General features: G+C 36.7%; 1 protein-coding gene across 1 annotated transcript in view; it reads right to left on the bottom strand.

The window, feature by feature from the left end:
* Positions 1-20,203, bottom strand: part of LOC108542795 (serine/threonine-protein phosphatase 2B catalytic subunit alpha isoform) — a gene marked incomplete at its 3' end in the record, with an annotated part of 285,800 nt that overhangs the window by 107,444 nt on the left and 158,153 nt on the right. Inside the window, exon 2 of the mRNA XM_017892958.1 lies at positions 12,524-12,724. Within this exon, the coding sequence (XP_017748447.1) occupies positions 12,524-12,724 (201 nt within the window). The remainder of the gene's footprint in view (positions 1-12,523; positions 12,725-20,203) is intronic.

The raw sequence follows: 20,203 nt of genomic DNA on the forward strand, positions 1-20,203 counted from the left end.
GAAGACATTAAATTTTTTAGTTGCATGATCTGAAAGTAACACATGCTACTTTTGCTTATACCCCATTGACAAAAACTTAGTCACCCAGCCATATATAGTGACAGAGGAAACTTAAGAAATTTAGTCTTCAGCTGAGTGGCCATGTGTACCACTTAGAAAAAACAGAAACTAGAGGAATGAAGGTTGAGATAAAATAGTGTATGATCAACTCAATCCTACAGAATAGTGTGTTATAATGTCCTCTAATGAAAACTATCAAAATCCTTTGCCCTGTTTAACTCTATTTGATATCTCAAAATAAAAAAAAATTGTGATTAAAAACATATGAAAGCAATTTTAGAAAAAAAATTTGATTCTCAAAGTTACATGCTATAAAATGGGCACTGTGTTACCATGATGAACAATGCATCCCATTCCTTTTCTTGATTCAAGCTTTTTTATTTGATATTGTGTGAAAGACAGACTGGAAGCTGTTGACTTTCTCTATCAAGGCTATTGCACTCCTTTGCTTTTCCACATTCTTGCTTCAGTATCTCATTGCTCAACCCTACCTGATTCATCATGAATTATGACACACCCTATGAACCTTGTGCCACCCTGCTTTGAGAATCACTACTATGAGGAATGGATAGTCACTGAGGCTTTCTAACTGGAAGTAACAAATAGTGCACACATTCTACAGGCCCAAGCTCACAATTATTGGAAGACAAAAGTAGCTAGGTTAGAAAAAAGAAGGTAAGTGACTCCCATAGACTTCCAGTGATCTGTAATTTTATGTCCTTTGACCCAACAGGGAAATGGATCAAAGACACAGAGTTAACACCACAGGATCAACTGAAAGAAAAAGAAATAGGTAGAGAATGGAATCTGACTATGCTCGTTAGTCATGATACAGGCAGTAAAAGCCACAGAAGAATCTCACAAGGCGGTGCTTGTAAGTTGAAGGAAGAAACCCATCCGGGTCCTGAGATGGTATACTGTGCTGATTGAGAGCTTGAGGCCCAGAATCAGTTCCTTGCACTTAATTCCAGCAGCTGCATTTACTAAGGCTCTTATCATAAGTACTTGCCAAGCTTCAGCTTCTTTATGTATAACTGTGCTAATATGGTAGCTACTAGCCACAAGAGGCAACTGAGCACATGAAATACAGTCAGACTGAAATGTGTCTTAAGTACAAAATAAACATCAGAATTAAAAGACTTCGTAAAAAGAGAATGCAAAATATGTTACTAATAATTTTTATATTGATTATATGTTGAAAATATTTTGGAAAGTTGAAGTTATGAAATACATTATTAAAAATAATTTCACCTGTTTCTTTTAAAATTTGTAAGTGTCTCTTAGAAAATTTAAAATTATACATGTAGCTCATACTATGTATGTACTGGACAGATCTCCATCTCTAACTTTGGGAATAACAACAGTACCTATACCTCAAAAGATTGCTCAACAGAGCATATAAACCTTTAGTATATTGTTAGGCATGTAGTAAAGGTCCAAAGAATGCTAATTACCATTCTTTAGCACTTGGAGTTAGAAGGGAAGGGCTAACCTAGGTGCTTTATTCCAGGGTGAGGCAAGGGCTTATGGCTGCACACTGCAGCATCAAGCAGGAATCAGAGTTGCTAGGGGAGCTGTGGCAGTCCCACAGAAATGCAAGGAAGGAGCAGGAGGCAAAAGATTACAAGCTATATGCCTTAGTTAAGCCAAAAGGGAGGTCCAAAATGTCTTTTTAAATGGTAGTCAAACGCCATCATGAAATTTTATTTGGTCCTATGCTAAAATCAGTTGTTTAAATTGTCTTCTTAGATAGCCCAAATATATAAAATAATTTAGTATGCCAAAATTCTTCTAACTAGATAAAAAGTAAAATTTTCAGGCCAGATTTGTGAGGTAATAATATTTTGTTATTTTTATGTGTTCTACAATAAATACTGTTTGATGAGAATTCTGAAGAAAGAGATGGAAGGAAGAAGAAGAAAATAATTATGGGGTTCATCCTTCACTAGAGGACCAACAGGAACTGAGGTCTTATGTAAATTGAATTTCATTGAGGGGTATTAGAAGGATTTCAAGATTGTTTTAAAATGATTACAGTATCTCTAACACAATACTTGAAAGCAATTTCTAAAGCTAAACTTTTGAAACAAGGTCATGTGGGGAAAGACAAAATAAAACTATGCATTCACTTTAAAATATTAACTAGCTCTTCAAACATTCTAATTTTAACTTTACCCAACTAACTTCACTAGCTGTAGCATGCCTTCTTTATAGGTTGCATGATGTTGAGGGAATAATTTGATGCTTATAGACATTGTGTCAATTAGAAACTTGTTTGAAAGCATTAGTGGAGAATATTAGGATAAATTCCTATTCAAGAATATTTTAATCAATGGTTTATGGCCACCTTCCCTGCCTCATAAGACACTGGGCTCTGGAACCAGACTGCCTGGCCTTGAGTCCCTGCCTCATAAGACACTGGGCTCTGGAACCAGACTGCCTGGCCTTGAGTAATATTTTAATTGAAGGACCATGGCCTTAGAACCAAGAACTCCAGGCTGTGGATACCCTATGTCTACGACCCTGGGCAAGCTCTGTAAACCTTTCCATGTCTCAATTTTCTCATCTATTACATGGATATCCAAAGAACACCTATCTCCCAGAGTTACTGTTTAGTTCATTCATTGCTTAAAACAGAACCTGAAATATTAGCTTCTATCTAAAAATGGTTTAAATTTCTTTACAGTGTACAAAAGAATAAAGGCATATTTGAGGCCAATGAATATTACATTGTTTTGACACATGATCCTTTAACTTACAATGTCTTCATTTCTCCAACTGAAATGATATTTGCCTAGTGTTTTCTCATTAACATGTTGAAACATACTAAGAAATTGTCATAAAGACAGCCTGAGCTTTCTAGAAACCCTAGAAAGCTTTGACAAAGAGGTATATAACAAAATACCCCCAAATAGTTTAGGGTTGCCAATGAGAGGGAGAAAAGTCACTGAAAATCCCTGCAACATTTTCTGATTTAAATGTCAGAAAGCAATCTAAAGTTGCATATTATTTGGGAAATGTAAAATCCAAATTATGCACACTTTGTTGGTAGTTCCATGAACTGTTAAAAAGTCAATCACTCAAACATGAAATGAAAATGTATTTACATTTCAATGATTCTCAACCATCAAAGAAATTATTACTTTGACATGGGACTCGAGCAAAGCCCACCCTTGCATGTATTTGGCTATTTACTTCTAGTTTTCTAATATATAATAGCTCATATTTCCCATTTTTAATTTTTCATTTTCTTCTTTCTAATTGATATACTGATAGTGCAAAATACGTTCATGAAAACAAAATTGATTTTCCTTCAAAGTAAAACTCACTTGCAATTTAGAAAAGGTAAGCAGGGGACAGCTGTGGTTAGGAGGAACTATCTGCACACTCTGTCACAGTATAGCCCTCTCAGTCTTTACTTACATGCACAAAAGAGGAACTGCAAGCTATATTATCCAAATTAATACAGTTTTTACAAGGTGTCTATACTTCTAATCACCAAAACCATACACTAGAATCAAAAATTGACATAACAGACACGTAACAATACCGGTCCCAATAGTAACAATTACAGCAATAACAACAAAAATTTACTACTCAGTGGGCGTATCTGTGCTGTGGCTGCAGCATTTCACTCTATCTGAGTGACAGGTACGACACTAACACCACTGAATAAGAAAGCTGAGATTTAAAGAGGTGGATATCCTGCTGAGTGGTACATCCGTAGAAAGTGGCAGACACAAAATGCTAATCTAGAGATTGACGATTTTAATGTGGACACCACGCTGGATAGGGTGAAAATAAAGTTACTGCTGCACTGTCATTAGGTGATACACCTCAGGTGACCTGCACAGCAGAGATTAAATCACACTTCCTATTCTCACCTCTTCTTATTCCTGTCATTTTTTTTAGGATAAACTGGCTGAACCAGAAGTTTGAAAATAAACTGAGAATTCTAAACAGGCTACAGAGGAGGAAAAAAGTCTGTAAGTTGGCTCATTGGTCTATAAATTGGCTCATTGCCACCATGTCCTTAATAAACTAAGCTATCCAGCCACAAATTATTTTGTAAGGGGCTAAAATCATCTTATGTATTTTTAACATTTCCTCAATTCAGAGTCTCAACTGGAATGGATATTTTATATCAATAATGCAGGCAATTTAATGTCTAGCTTTCACCTACATTTGATATATATTTAATAAATATTACCAGCTTATCTCCTGAAGAAGGCAAAGCAGTAGTTGAGATTAAGCTAAGGTCTACCTTTGAAGGAGTTGGCCTTTAATGTTTAAAACATAAGAAAGAGAATTCAAATGAATAAATTCTGTTCCATGCTTGATTATCTGAGAATCTCTTATTCACCACATGGTATCCAAGTATCCAATCAAATTTTACCTTTTAAAATTAAATGAAAAATATGTAACTAGGATTTTAAAGAGGATGCTGAATATCTACAAATGTCTGTGAGCAAAGCTGAGTTCTGAAAATTGCAGCCTGATTATAATGCTTTGTAAGACAGAATCAGATTATGCTTCTTAACAAAGACTAAAGCAAACATGCATATTACTTCGAGAAAACAGAAAGGGAAACACAAACTATCCTTTGTTTGAAATGAAAACAAATGTCTGCATGTCATTTCAAAAATATTCTTCATCAGCAATATAGGATGTATGATTCTGAGAGCAATTAAAAGAACCAGGTGTAACAAATGCATACCACCAGATGGCATCTTAAATCAGATAGCACAGAGATTGTGAGAGTTAATAACTGCATTTCTGGGAATCAGGTTCATGAATTCCAAGTATATCTTTTCATATTAAAATGTCTGACATGAATCACAAAATCCAGAGAAAACTAACAATAATACTATATTGAATATAACAAAAATGTATGAATCTGAAAAGAAAGGCAGTGAAATAAAATGGTGATCTTGACATCTATTTATATAAAGATAAATAAGTCATTACGAATGGAGCCATAAGAGCAAAAGAAAACTTGGTTAATCATTTGAGGCTTCCCTTATTTCTATCGAAAATGTTTCTTCCTACTACTCTTTATATTAAAATACAATGTGGTTTTATAAAATTTCTGAAAACACTTGATTATCTCATGGATAAGATTTTTTTTCTATCATCATATAATCAGTATAATCCTACTTTCTCAAAATACATTTTGCTATAAACGTTATTTTCATATGATGAAAGCAGTCTGAAAGTGAAACTTCTTGAGAGTGTGTTAACTCTTTTAGACATAGTTTTACATATATGTATATAGCTTGCTACATAGACCTTTTAGGTTTTAATACGAGGAAAAGAACACTGAACTCTTTTGAAGGCTTTTCCCTAACTCCTCAACAGACTGACTTAGGTATCAAACCATTCCATGGACTTTCATGTTACTTCATAAGGCAATGCACACTGATGCTGCTGGCAAGGCAGACAAAATACAGAAGAACAAGCTATATGACCTCCAAGTCAAACACAAGCCAGGACTGAACTGCCGGAAGGCCTTCTCTCGGTAATATATTTTCCATTAGCGAGGTGTGGAACTAAAAGCTTTTAGTTTATATTTTTAAATAATATTACACTTTATATACCAAGACAGCAACTTTACAAAATAGTAAAGTAGTTGCATCAAAATTTATATTCTTTTACTTTTATAAATCCACTAATTAAACCACAGATTCTTCTGTAAGAAACAACTTCCAAACAGACTTGTGTATTTGTCAAGTATCTCATGTTTCTGTGTCCAAAACACTCCACTAAGAAGACAGAAATCAATAAAATCAACAAATTCAGGAAAACAGAACAGACTAAAAAGATAACTGCTATGGAAGTGGTTACACTTACACAAAGAAACACACACATATATAAACACATACTCCAGAGGTTTTCGTATATTTCCATTATGTTATTATCATAATTTACTATATACAAATCAGCAGTGCATTTATACTAAAATTGTTTTTAAATAGAATAATATCCACAAAGCAATGATGCAAGTTTACGTCCTCAGACGTTTAACCTTTAGTAGGGTAACAGTATGAAACAAAAATATTATTCAGGACAATACAGTTAATGTCATGTTATATACGGTTACTTCCAGATTAAATGATTTCTTAAACCTATAAAATTAACCTCCACCCCCAAATAAAACAGAAATAGACATAGTTGAACTGCTTGAGATTTAATACCAATTCTGGCACTATCTAGCTGCGTAACCATAGTAAGATACACAATTTCACTGAGCTTTAGTTTCCTCATTTGTAGAATGGAGCTGATAACATGCTTTTTTCACAGGGTTGTGTGAACACAAGAGTTAAAAGCACAGTGTTTATGATAGTAAACAGAAAAAAAAAAACTCCACAAGAACCTAACAAATGTTAGCTTTAAAACAAAACAACTCAGTTTATCCCCGCAAAACTATAAAAAATTATGATCTACTGTCACCATAGTGTTACGCACAAAAAGAAAGCATTTTCGCTAAAATGAACATGAAATTTTCACTCTGGATCAGTGAAAACTTTGTCATGGGTCAGAACCAGTCAGTGACTGGTATTTCGGACTGCCCATTACAGTCCATACATGTTACCGACTCAGAAAGAGAATAAAATCAATGAAGTCTGAAATTATTATGAACACTTCAATGAGAAGTTGGAATATGGATAAGATCAGAAACACTAGTATAAAAATGAGTATAACATAGATGAGATTGAAAACGTGAGTATTACCCGGGTAGACAAAGGAAAACATCTACAATTTTTTCTTTAATGAACTTAATACTCCTTCTTTATCTGGTGGCATTTCAGTATTACCTGAAACACCACTTCTCTTAAAGCCATGATAGTATTGATGTTAATATATTTTAGCCTTCTCCAAAAGAATTAAGAGTATTATTACTGCCAAAGATTGTTTTCAAATTTTAAGAATAACAATCTTGCGGATGTTTACCTTCCTGTGAAAACAACAGACATTGCTTTACCAAAGGTGCTTAAATATGTCATTATTTGTGAAAAGTACCAATTCATGAGAAGATAAAAGGGATATGTTAAAAGGGATATGTATACTGTGTCTTAAAGTAAAATAGTTGTTCATGTAATTATGACGTAATTGTAATGACTGTCAAATGTTTCCCACAGATAGTGCTACATGTTTATTGATGTTAATAGAGTATTACTGATTCGTATACACAAATACTGAATTACTATGGTTCAGCTATTCTTAATAGAATACTGTATGCATTACCACTCAGCTCACTGAAACCTGATTTTGAGCCCCTGGCTTACATTTTTTTTTTTGATACACTGTCCCAGTAGTAACTTTCTATAGTAAACTCCCTAAGAACTTCTAAAGAAAATAACTATGAATGTTTTTTTCTGGGAAAAACTATATACATAAACTCAATGTCCCAAATATGCCAAGCATTTTGTTTCATTCTGCCTGCTTGTGTTATAGAAACACACTTTTATTTAAAATATAATAAATTATAATCAACAGTCAAAATAATTTATTCCTTCTTTCTTGAGGACCTTTCACATCACTATTCTTTGTATGTTGTCTTCAGTCATGAGCAGGAAAACATTCTAGTCACGGGAACTGAAAGCCCAAGACTTTAACCCTACAATGCAGAAGTAGAATAGTGTATACAATATAGTATAATAGCCAAGCATAGGCTATGTAGATAAATGTCTGTTTAAAGCAAAGTCTTCAGCTTACCTGCTACGAGATTTCAGTCAAAGTTCTTAAACCAATGGATCCCACAGTGTGGTCCCAGATCAAGAGCATCATCATTATCTGGGAACTCAGATACTCAAATTCTCAGGCCCTACTCCAGACCTACTAAATCAGAAACTCTGGAGGTAGAACTCAGCAATCTGTATTTTGTGAAGCCCTGCAGGTGATTCTGATCTATGGCTAAGTTTGGAAACACTGACTCCACCTCTGAGTCTCCCTTTTCACATTTGTAAAATGGGTTTCCAAGAACAACCTTGCAAGACCAGAGGTAAACAGATCAAAGGACTTTGGCTCTCATGCAGTCACCTTTTATGATATAATCACTTTTTTAACCAAGGGCTGAAATTAAGGAGTATAAGGACATCAAAATGATGTGTGGCTGCCACAGGCTGGGACTGAAATGTGCTGACTTGCCAACAGTGGGCCGGGTACCAAAATAGTCTCTGGCTGCAGGACAGGCCCTAAAGATTTGGCCACTAAAATCACAAGTGGGCAAAATGCCCCAGACGAAATATTTTATCTCCATATAAAGTAAGGCCACACTGCTTCATAGTGACAAATGACAGCATGAGGCGAATAAACACTGATCTTTTAGGTCCCAGAAGACACCGATTCCTATTCCTGCTTAACTCTCCTCAGAGTGCAGGCACAGGGAATTCTCCTAATTGACGTCAGCTGCTGTAAGGGAAGGACTGCCATGACCTTAAACTTGGCCACCAGTCCACTCTCACATCCAGGAACAAAGCCAGAGGGTTCTCCTGGCAACTGCCTGACATGCTAAATGGCAGGCCCAGGCACTAAGGGAATCCTTTGCTGCCCCAGGGACAAATCCCCCACTGCAGGAAACAGACAAACCAGAGAGATTAGCAGTTTGCCCAGCTGATGCTGGCCTATCCCCTCTGCCCAGAGAGCAGAAAATGAGTTCTAAATCGTTGTATTAAAAAACCTAAGCTCCGGTCTGTTTTTGCATTACAAATAAGTGGAATGTTCTCTGCTAAGTGAAAGGGAAAACAGGAAAATATGAGAACTTCAGGGAGAAATGTAAACTGGATCCCTGCACAAATCATCTTACTGTCTTGAAGAAGACTTGAAGAGATATTAACGTTTTAAATACAAACTATTCAGATGTTTTAAAATCAACTTGAACACTCATTTTATAAAAGGTCTTGTAATAAAAATGGGATTCAATCCCCCTACCCTGCCATGGCTCCCTTGAACAAGTATGAAAGTTTCCTAATCATCCCCCCTCCTAAAAATTCCTCCTCACCTCATCCTACTCATCTCATCCAGGACACTCTTCCAGCCACAAACATGATTATGTAACTCTCCTGCTCAAAGATCCCCTCGACTCCCATTCCTTATAGAATGGTACCAGAATAAGTGCTGGCTATAGAGTTAATATTTAACCCTGGCCTTCCAGCCTCAGTCTCACCCTCCCATTTCCACCTCACCTCTCATACCCTTCTGAAACCCCGTCGTCTCACAGCAAACCTCAAAGAACATGACTAGCCACTTTACAAAAAATACCAGTGGCTTCCATATCCACAACAGGTAGGACAGTTATTTAACAGTTTCTTTAACTCAAAGATGAAATGTAATAATCAATGAGCACTGTCAAGGAAACAGTCATTTAGACAACAGGAACATCTTTGTTCCTATAATTTTTCGGTTTTAAATTAGCTATATCCACTTGGATACTTCCTAATTTGCTTGAACAAACTTAGGTTATATCCTTTAATTTAGTCAACAATTTAATGTACTTATGCTTGGTTAGATACTTTTTCCTGTTATATTCTGAGCCCCTGGAGGGCAATAACCAGGTCTTATTCACATGTGTATGATACATACCACCTGTACCAGGTAAATGTACAATAAACATTTCATTAAATTGAATTACCAAAATGTGTTGCCTCACTGATTTGGGGCCACACTTGTTTTCAACGTTCCATTTGTGTGTTTGCAAGAACACAAAGATAAATTCAATTTCATTTTTGGGGAAAAAATTTCAAAGACGAAAAATACTTTTCTTTACAAAATGTCTGCAACACAGAAATAGTCTTCAAATTAAAAATCTGAAACAGCTACCAGTCTAGTCAGCCATGTTAGATCAGAAAAAAATAATGGAACTTGCCTCATGGCTCCCTTGTTTGGACAAATTTCATCTCTACTCCTATGAAGATGGTATGCTCACCTATCTAAATCCACATGCTAAATCCACTTTGTGAGGGCAAGTCCACACTCCTTTACTCCCTCTCCAGATGGACAGATGGCAGGGAGTCAGGAAACTAGGCAGCTTCCTGGTCCTTCTGACTTCTCCAAAATAAAACATAATAAATTTTCAGGGGAAAAAAATCCTAAATGAACATAAACCTTTCATTGCCTTATGAACACTTGATGAGAAAGTCTTTGTTCATTTTAACTTCAAAGAAATGCTAAATGAATGAAGGAATATCTAGATTTCCAAAAACTAGGGCATTAATTCCTCAGTTTTTCTTAAATGAGGGCAAACCATGGCAAATGTTAGTACAACTCTTCTCTAAACATCTGAGAGTGAAACATTTTATTAATAAAAGTAGGAGGGAAGGACTAGAGGAAAATCTAGTAGTGGCTTTTTAATTATAAAATATTGATCACTTCTTTTGAGAGTTTACATATCTACTACACTTAATTCTGAATTCCACAGAAGTTATCGGTCAGTAACTTAGAGTAAGTCTCTGGCCTGACTTACTCACCACTGGTCCAATATTGAGTTAATACTTCTCGAGCCAATTCCTCCTCTACCTGGCCCTAAACATAGTTATTATTTCTGAATTACAAATAAGAAAAAATAGCATTGCAAGACAAAACTAAAATGTAAATAATGTCAATCTCTCTAGAATGGGAATCATTCAAGATATTTTGATAAAGAAAGGTGTAATCTCAGTGAAACCCCGTCTCAACTAAAAATACAAAAACTAGCCGGGCGAGGTGGCGGGCGCCTGTAGTCCCAGCTACTCGGGAGGCTGAGGCGGGAGAATGGCGCAAACCCGGGAGGCGGAGCTTGCAGTGAGCTGAGATCCGGCCACTGCACTCCAGTCCGGGCGACAGAGCGAGACTCTGCCTCAAAAAAAAAAAAAAAAGAAAGGTGTAATCTGATACTCAAAAGACCTTATCTCTTTCTTAACAGTCCAATTCAAATATTCATTTGAAGACCAATAATTTTAAAAGAAATTAGCCATCACTAATATATATGAAATACTTTTAGATGCCCCCTTTATATCAAAAAGAACAATATTCTATGTCTAAATCAGAATATTTAAGAGGAAAATATTTTTAGCTTCTTCAAAAATGAAAACTTGCAAATTAAGCAAACTCCATAAAGACTAGATCCAACGTCTCTAGTATTAGAAGCTGTATACTATACAATTGTTTTTTTCTTTTTTCAAGATGGAGTCTCACTCTGTCGCCCAGGCTGGAGTGCAGGGGCACAATCTCAGCTCACTGCAACCTTTGCCTCCCAGATTCAAGAGATTCTCCTGCCTCAGCCACCAAGTAGCTGGGATTATAGGTGCCCACCACCACACTCAGCTAATTTTTGTATTTTTAGTAGAGACGTAATTTTACTATGTTGGCCAGGCTGGTCGCAAACTCCTGACCTCAAGGGATCCATCCTTCTCGGCCTCCCAAAGTGCTGGGATTATAGGCGTGAGCCACCGTGTCCAGTCCATACACAATTTTTGGACGATATTTCATTTTTACGGCCTAAGAGAAGCACACTTACACAAAATATGTATCTGATCATAAGAAGTAACAAAACCAAAACAAACACACAAACCGAAAAAAGGCCGGGAGTGGTGGCTTACACCTGTAATCCCAGCACTTTGGGAGGCTGAGGCGGGCAGATCACCTGAGGTCAGGAGTTCAAGACCAGCCTTGCCAACGTGGTACACCATCTCTACAAAAATACAAAAACTAGCCAGGCATGATGGCAGGTGTCTGTAATCCCAGCTACTCAGGAGGCTGAGGTAGGAGAATTGCATGAACCCAGGAGGCGGAGGTTGCAGTGAGCTGAGATTATGCCATTGCATTCCAGTCTGGCGACAAGAGCAAAACTCTGTCTCAAAAAAAAAATGTTATTTTGTAGGGACAAAATGCTATGGGCAAAAGAGAAAACAATGTGTCCTTCTTCCGAAAGTTCAGTGGTTCTCAAACTTTAATGTGCATCAGAATCACACATAAGGCTGGTTAAGACACAGATTGTTGGGTCTCACCCCAGGTAATCTGATTCAGTAGGCTGGAGTGGGGCCTGGGAATGCATATTTTAACAAGTTTCAAATGGTGATGATGACACTATCAGTCTGGGGATCACACTTTGAAAACCACTGTTTTAACTTAGACCCTTACTCAACCATTGTGGAAGTCTCGGCATATTTTGTCTAATCTTTCCCAATGAATATCCTGTGTTCTTTGTGCCACTTAGTATTTCTATTTACAAACAATATAACTTCAGAAATCATCATCTCTAAGTCGCATGCCACTTTTTAGAGCATTGCAATCTTATAGATATTTAACACATGAAAATATGTATATATATGTATAATATACTTACTCCTCGAATGTATAGATTTGACAGTAAAAGATGATGATAAGTAAGGTATTTGAAGACTCAGTGGTAACTAGGACTTTTGATTTGATGCTATAAACAACAAAATGTGTATGCGAGTGGGCAATCTCCCTCCTCAGGACTTACCTGTGACTGGCGCATCAATATCCAGCAAGTTTTTTTCCTGTCGAAGAATTGATGCACCCTCTGTTATTATTCTCAATGCAACACTCTCTTCCAGTCTTCCCTCCTTCATAAGATGTGCCTTTAAGATATCCACACGAGGTTTTCCATCATTATCAAACACTTCTTTTGCTGTAAGCCGGTGACTTGGAGGAAATGGAACAGCTGAAAGAAAAAAGGTCCAATTATGACATTAGCCAAAACTCAACAACAAACCATTCAATAATAACCACCAAATATCCATCCTCATCACAAACCACCTAATATAGTATTTTTAGGGTGGCTGAATTAAAATATGATCAAGGGCTATCTATCAAAAATTAAGAACTGCATCCTTTCTTTGATTCTAGATATAATGTGATTGCTTAAAATTGATAGTTCTTGTTCATCTGGTACTATCTCTTGCATCTATAATATCCTGATTGAGTTAAAAAGAAAAGGAATGAAAAGAAGTTTTCAGTTCAACAATAATTAATTTTGTGAAAGAAAATCATTCCTATATGCAACCATAACCAACTTGTGCAAAGATGGGTCTCCACTAGAGAACGGGCTCCTCTACTGGGATTAGAGGCACAGGAAAAGATCTACCCAACCAGATTCGCTGCTCTAACTAGAGTCGCATCTGAGATAACTGATCTACTCACTATTTAAGAAAACAGCAGGAATCTGAAAGCAAAAAGGCAAAAGTGCACTGAATACTGATAAGGAAATCAGGATTTGCAGGTGAGTGTGTATGCTCATACTGAAGGGACCTCCTTAAAAGTGAAGGGTCAGGTTGTCAGGGAGGAGACACAGGTATTTTTAAAAATGACACAATGACAAAGTCCAATGATTGCTTAGGCTTGGAAGCAATCATTCTCTCTTCCACTCACTCACATCTTCTTAACAGCAAGAAGCTCTCTTGTAGCTACTGCCTTCTTCTACATTTGTGAGTACATTTATTCACTCATTCAGCCAGAGGACATTCACTAAACTCCTCTAGCTTGCCCTGCTTCCAAAGGTCTATGGTCAGAGACGGTATCACAAAGGTTAAATTTGCAGCAAATGGCCAGTAAGCCATTTAAAGTCTCATTATTTCTCTGTTTCACATGATGGTTCATTCACTGGACAACTCATCCCTGCCAGATATTAGAAGTATCTGGCAAGGAGCATAAACATCATCCCATGTATCTTTCATGTGCCATGCACATTATGAAACAGACATACAGCATCTCCATTGGATGGCTCCTCTCTCAGGAAAAGCACTTGATGTTACGGAATAAACTTGGCCCTCTCCTTTCCTAAAAGTGTCTCTCCAGGAAGCAAGACTTACAGGAGACCTATGCCAAAACATTTTGTGTAATCTAACGGCATAGGTTTATAATCCTGAGTGAAATTATAACTATTTAAGAGAAAAGAAAAACTGGGAAATGAACTTGTACACATGGATGCAAGGATGATTTTCTGGACAATCCAGCTGCATCTATTTCACTATGTTGTCAGATTGAGGCAGTCGTGGCAGATTCGTTGGGTGAGCAGGAGGCTTTTGTGGTCAGACAAACCTGGGTGCGAACCTTGCACTCTGCACACTCCCCAGCTTATGACCTTGAGCAAGTTAAATAACCTTCTTTGGCTCCAGTTACCTCACCTGTGAAGTAAGGATTACATCTATCTGAGGATTGTTATACTAACTACAGTAAATAGTAACAGTAGTAGCTAATATTTGTAGAGTATTTATTTTATGCCAGGCATTGTTTAGGTAATAAAATCAGAAACAACAATAAAAGTGTAAGATGAGTAGGGCGTACATACATGTGTTTATATATAAACTTATTTAGCTGCCATAACATTACTGTGCAGGAGAAATCTGAAGCTCAAAAATATTAAGCACCTTGCCCAACATAATTATCCTAGTGATTTACGTGTATAACTCAGTGAGTTTAAACCCCAGCAGTCTGACGCCAGAATACCTACAACAAATAAACTACACTACTTCCCAGAAAGTACTCGATAATGCTTAGTAAGTAAAAATGATTAATAAATCACTTCTTACAAAATTCTAATACTGAGAGGTATTTATTTCTCACAAATACTCCTTTTATTTTCCAAAAGTTACTTTGAGTAGCTTATAGTACAATAGATACATAATACAAGAACAAAAGACAAATTGTATAATCCCAAAGAATAGTAAATAATAAAAGAAATCTGAAGATTAAACAAGGAGGAGAGAAAAAGAGGAAATTAGGTCATTAAATTTGAGGCATCTGGAGGTTATTCTTTTTTTTTTTTTTTCTCTGCCCTCCCTGCTTTTCCTTGCTTGACTGAATATGCTTGTTAAGAAAACATGGAGATGTTTTTCAACAGCCATATTTCTTTACACAGGTCTTTATATATGTTTTGAGATTAGAAAATATCTTACCTGGCATCTCCTCAAAATTCCTTAGGCTATAGACCGTGAGTCAAGATATGGGCTGGGGGCTAGAAAGGGGTAAACTTCAAAAGGATGCGTGTGGTAAGGGCAACAGCTGAATTTTTAAAAAATGATTTCCCAAGGTGTTTTAGGCAACAGTGAAGGTTTAAGTGGCTCTGCATAACCGTCAGGCAAGAATCACAGGTGCACAGAAGGAAAGGAGGCTAATATATTGTCAGGCAGATAAAAGCAGTGGGTCTCTGCCACACATGCACTTGCTGGCCTGATTAAACTTAAGATAGATCAAAGAATTAAACCTGAAAGTGCCAAAGCATTTACGAAGGTGAGAGGCAACAGGAGAGCACCCCAGGAAGCGCCTCACCTTCATGAATTAGTCTTTCTCCAAGTCCCTAGACTCCCTCCAAGGCTAAGAACACTGCAATAACAGATGCTCCACCTTCCACTGCAGATCTTTTACCTTCCAGTAATTGCTAATCCTAAGGCAACTGGCTAAGGTAAAGCCACCTGCTCTGAGATACTGGAGCTGGTTCCAAATAAACAGGGGTGAGAAAGGAGAGGAAAAAGCCCAATCAGAGGGCTCTATTTCGAATTGGATGGAAGAGATCCTGATGAGATGGGGCCCTCTACCAGTTAAACAGATGGCAAAACCTGCAGGGAACCAAGATGGGCAGTAATGATGCCAAAGACTGAACACAGAGATGCCGCCAGTGAAAAGTTTTCTAGAACAAAAATAAGACTGTGCTAATATTTGTGTATTTGTGCACCTTTTGGCTTCATAAAAAACATACCAGCCTTACAAAGGTCACATTTATTTGCTTTTTCTGTTCACCTAGAATCCTACATGAAGACCTGTGCCAAATATTGAGCAAAAACTATTTAGACCAAAGAATCCAAATCAGCTTGGAAACATTTATTTAATTAATGCATTGTGAAAGTTGCTACACTTAATATAACAAAATTGGATTTCCCCTTCCTTCCTTTGCTTTGAGTCCACAACAAGTTGCCTTCACTGATACATGAGCACGCCAGGACTAGAGAAATGACGTTTGTGCACATTAGTAAAAATTCAGAAATAGCTGTTGATATTTGGGCTGGTTCTTTGCAAAACAATTTTTTTGTAACTGCCTGTAAGCACAAAATATAGTGCTAAGATATCTTAGAAGCATCCTTCTCAGGATGAGCTTCTAATCAATCAAGAAGCATAACTTCTGAGAAGATACAAACCTTCTCAGCTTTCACTACTTCACAATTCCCACCCAATGCCACTTTTTTCCCTCAAATTAATAAAACAGCAAAGTAGATAAAATCTGGGACATGTAAGTACTTGACCGACTCCTAACAGAAAACATCACAGAAGGCTTTAAAGGCAAACAACATATTGGGCTAGGATTATGTTCTCATGTCATTGACAGTGGAAATCTGGCAGAGACTGATTTTCAAGGGTCAATGACATGAAATTGTTTCTTTTTCTATCTGATGTTCCCAGCAGAGAGTTTATCTATCTGATATGGAGAAAGGTTACTAGTCTACCTATGAACCAAACGCATATGCATCCAATATTGGCATCTATATAACTATTATTAAAGTTGTTGTCAACTATACATTTACCAGAGAGAAACACATTTCAAGTCAAAAAAAACTCTGCAGCCAGAGTAATCCTAGCCCTCAGTCTGGCTGACTATGGGAACTACATCTCAGAAAGATCCAGGGATCACTTTCTGAGTTTGAGGGTAGGTTAATTTTAGACCACAAATATGTATTCAGTAGCATAAGTGATCTGTTATCACTCTGGGATAGTTCCAGGTATCTGGGATTTCTACTTCTCAAATCTGAGTCACTTAAGCCACTACTGAAGGGATTCCACTATTTAATAGGAAACATCTGAGGGTCATTGCCATGGTGACACCTTGACTGGAAGATTCTCAGTGACAATACTAGTGGGATATGTAACTTTTTAAAATACTGTATCAAGCCTTCTAAATCCAGTGAATTTGCAAAGACATTGCATCTGTCATGATTGATTCACTGGTGTGGAGCCTGTTTCAGGGAAAGAATTAAAATGTTTGGCATTTTGTATGCTTTTATTTATGGTATCAATGGTATCATTGATGGTATGGTATCAATTAGTAGATCTCAATCTGGACTTCACATTCACGTAACCTGGGATGTATAAAAATATGCCAATGAATATTTTTAAGTATCAGGAACAGGCTACCTACTGTTTCACCTCTACCTAGAGTAGTCCTATAAATGCTGACAAAAAAGATTCAAGAGAATATTTAGCCTAGTGATCTTTTAAGCCTTTATTTTGCTTCTTTTTTCCCCCCTCAAACAAAATTATGCCAGGAAACATAAGTATATCCAAAAGAGAAAGGGATTAAAGCAGCGTGCCTCCTTTCTCCTCAATGATGGCAACTAAGGAGTGCTGACACAATCCTGCTGCTCTCTGGAGCATAACTAGAAAACTCCCAGTCAAGACTGACCCCCTCATACTAAATAAAAGGAAAGTGAAGTCCAGAGAGAGGATGAATGAATCATCCAACATCAAACGATTAGTCACTAGCTGGCCAAACTAACACTAACATTAAGGTCTCTTGATTTCAATTCCAGCACTTTACCCTCTATATTTACAAAATATTGTACTGACTAGTCACACATGGCTGTTGAATACTCAAAAAATAGCTACTCCAAACTGAAATATCCTGCAAATCCACAGTAAGCATCGTACGTATTTAGAAGACTTGATACAGTATTTTAAAAAGTTAAATATAACATTCATATTTTAATATTGATTTTATGTCGAAATAATAATATTTCGAATATAATGGGCTAAATAAAATTTGTTACTAAAATTAATTCCAACTATTTCGCTTTAGTTTTAAAAAATATGTTTACTAGAACATTTGAAATTGTATGCCTAGCTTCCTTTTACTGGACAGTGGTATTCTAGATCCTGCATCCTTCTAAGTAAATGAGAACAAGGTGAGTGGAAATTAAATTTCTTAGCCTTTCTTCTTTCCCAACTTTGGTTTAATTTCTACAAAACCTCAACCTATTTCAAAACTGGTTGCACACTGATAATTGCTTTTTTAAAAGATGATGCCCATGCTCTATGTCTAGAGATTCTGATTTAACTGGCTTAGGGTAGGGCCAGGGCATTGGCCTATTTTTACCTAATCCCAGGTTACACAAATATGAAGTCCAGATTGAGATCCACTGATCCATACCATAAGTAAAGGCATAGAAAATGCTGGGCACTTTAATTTTCCCTCTAAACAAGTCAATTTTCCCTCCACACCAGTCAATCTACCACAACAGATACAATGTCTTTGCAAGTCCAGACACATTTATTTCATCCCTCTCTGTAATCAGGACATGTACAGGAACAGCTCTTATCCCATATTTCATGTGGCAACTGTCTGAACAAGGACTATCAAAGATACTTATGTCAGCACATGTTAGGAGAACAACTTAAGCATATCACATGTCAGACACAGCTTAAAACACTTTCTGGCTTGACCTCCTTAGACTGGAACACCATCTATTCCCCTGTGGACATTTGTGTATGTCACAGTCCACTGTGCTAATCAAACTATATCAATTAATCAATCAGCAGCACCTATTACGCACCAACTATGCATTGTATCTCATGCTAGGCACTGAGAGGAGCAGGAAGAAACGGACCACAGATAACAAACATAAGCCAACCCAAGCTCTGAAGAGCGTACCAGGTGGTATAACTATCAGTTTTTGCTTGAGATAGTTGGCAAAGTGTTAAACTGCAGAACTAAAGAACAAGTTTAAAGACAATGAAAAAAAAAATGTAAGTAGTAAGAAAAAATTGTGTCTCTCTACCCTAAGGTTATGGCTGAATTCTTAGAAACTCTTTGATCCAGTTGCACATTTCTCTTGTTTAAAGTGCATAATAAATATTTAATTTTTTAGATGACTCCAAGAGAAGAAGTTCTGTTTTAAGTTATGAAAATAGAATATGTCTATTGTAAAATATACGCCAGTTGAAATATAAAAAGTAGTTCCATCACCAAAATACGTGAAATCTGATTCTACTTCTGAACAAAGAGTAAAGAGATATGTAAGTACTAAGGACTTTTCACTGAATTTTATTTGGGTTCTAACATTGAGCAATTAGGTTTAACTTATATTCTCCTGGATGAAAAAACATATATCAGTATGGGGGATATGTGCTTATTTATGCACAGAATGGATATTCTGGATGCAAAGATATACAAAACATGTTGTCTGGAAGAGAGAGCTAAAAATTAACCACAGCTAGCCCCTAAGAAGAATCGTAAGAACGTATTTATTAGGGTTCTACTTATGCTACTCCTGCAGACACTCATCACTTGCGTGTTTGAAAGTCTTTGGCTTTTATTATAGATATTAATTCCCTTCAAATAAAAATACACATGGCCATCTCAAGTGTGGTTAAATATTAGACTTGCAAACAGAAAATCCAGTCTCAATTAAAATTTTTAAAAATGATTTTTTCATAGATCTATAAATAAAAATACAACTTATTAATTTACTGGTGTTTTTTCCTGCTGCTATGATGACTTCTTCTGTCCTTGTCAGAAACCTCCTTACTAACCTCCTCTAAATACTATCATACCAGTCCTGAGCCTTCAAATGTATTCAGCTGTTAGATACAGTATGTGTCTTGATCATTTTACTAGCAGATTGAATAGCTCGTTTGAATGCTCACTGAATGTTCACATACAAATATAGCAAAATAGTATCTTATGTAACATACCAACGTGTTAATCAAAGGGCATTATGGTGTTCAAAGCACTTATTGAAATAAGCATTCTTTTTTTTCCTCAGGCTTACAGAATATATATTATACCCAGTACTTTGTCAGATTAAATCTGAAATGTGCTACAAGCAATTATTTAATAAAGATCAGACTAATTAAATGAATTATTCCTCAGCCAGGCATGGTGACTCACGCCGGTAATCCCAACACTTTGGGAGGCCAAGGTGGGCTGATCACAAGGTCAAGAGATCAAGACCATCCTGGCCAACATGGTAAAACCCTGTCTCTACTAAAAATACAAAAATTGGCTGGGTGTGATGGCACGTGCCTGTAGTCCCAGCTACTCAGGAGGCTGAGGCAGGAGAATCACCTAAACCCAGGAGGCAGAGGTTCCAATGAGCCGAGATTGCACCGCAGCAGTCCAGCCTGGGCGACAGAGCAAGACTCCATCTCAGGAAAA

This window comes from Rhinopithecus bieti, unplaced genomic scaffold, assembly GCF_001698545.2.
Source record: "Rhinopithecus bieti isolate Rb0 unplaced genomic scaffold, ASM169854v2 scaffold_23199, whole genome shotgun sequence".
Lineage (NCBI taxonomy): Eukaryota > Metazoa > Chordata > Mammalia > Primates > Cercopithecidae > Rhinopithecus > Rhinopithecus bieti.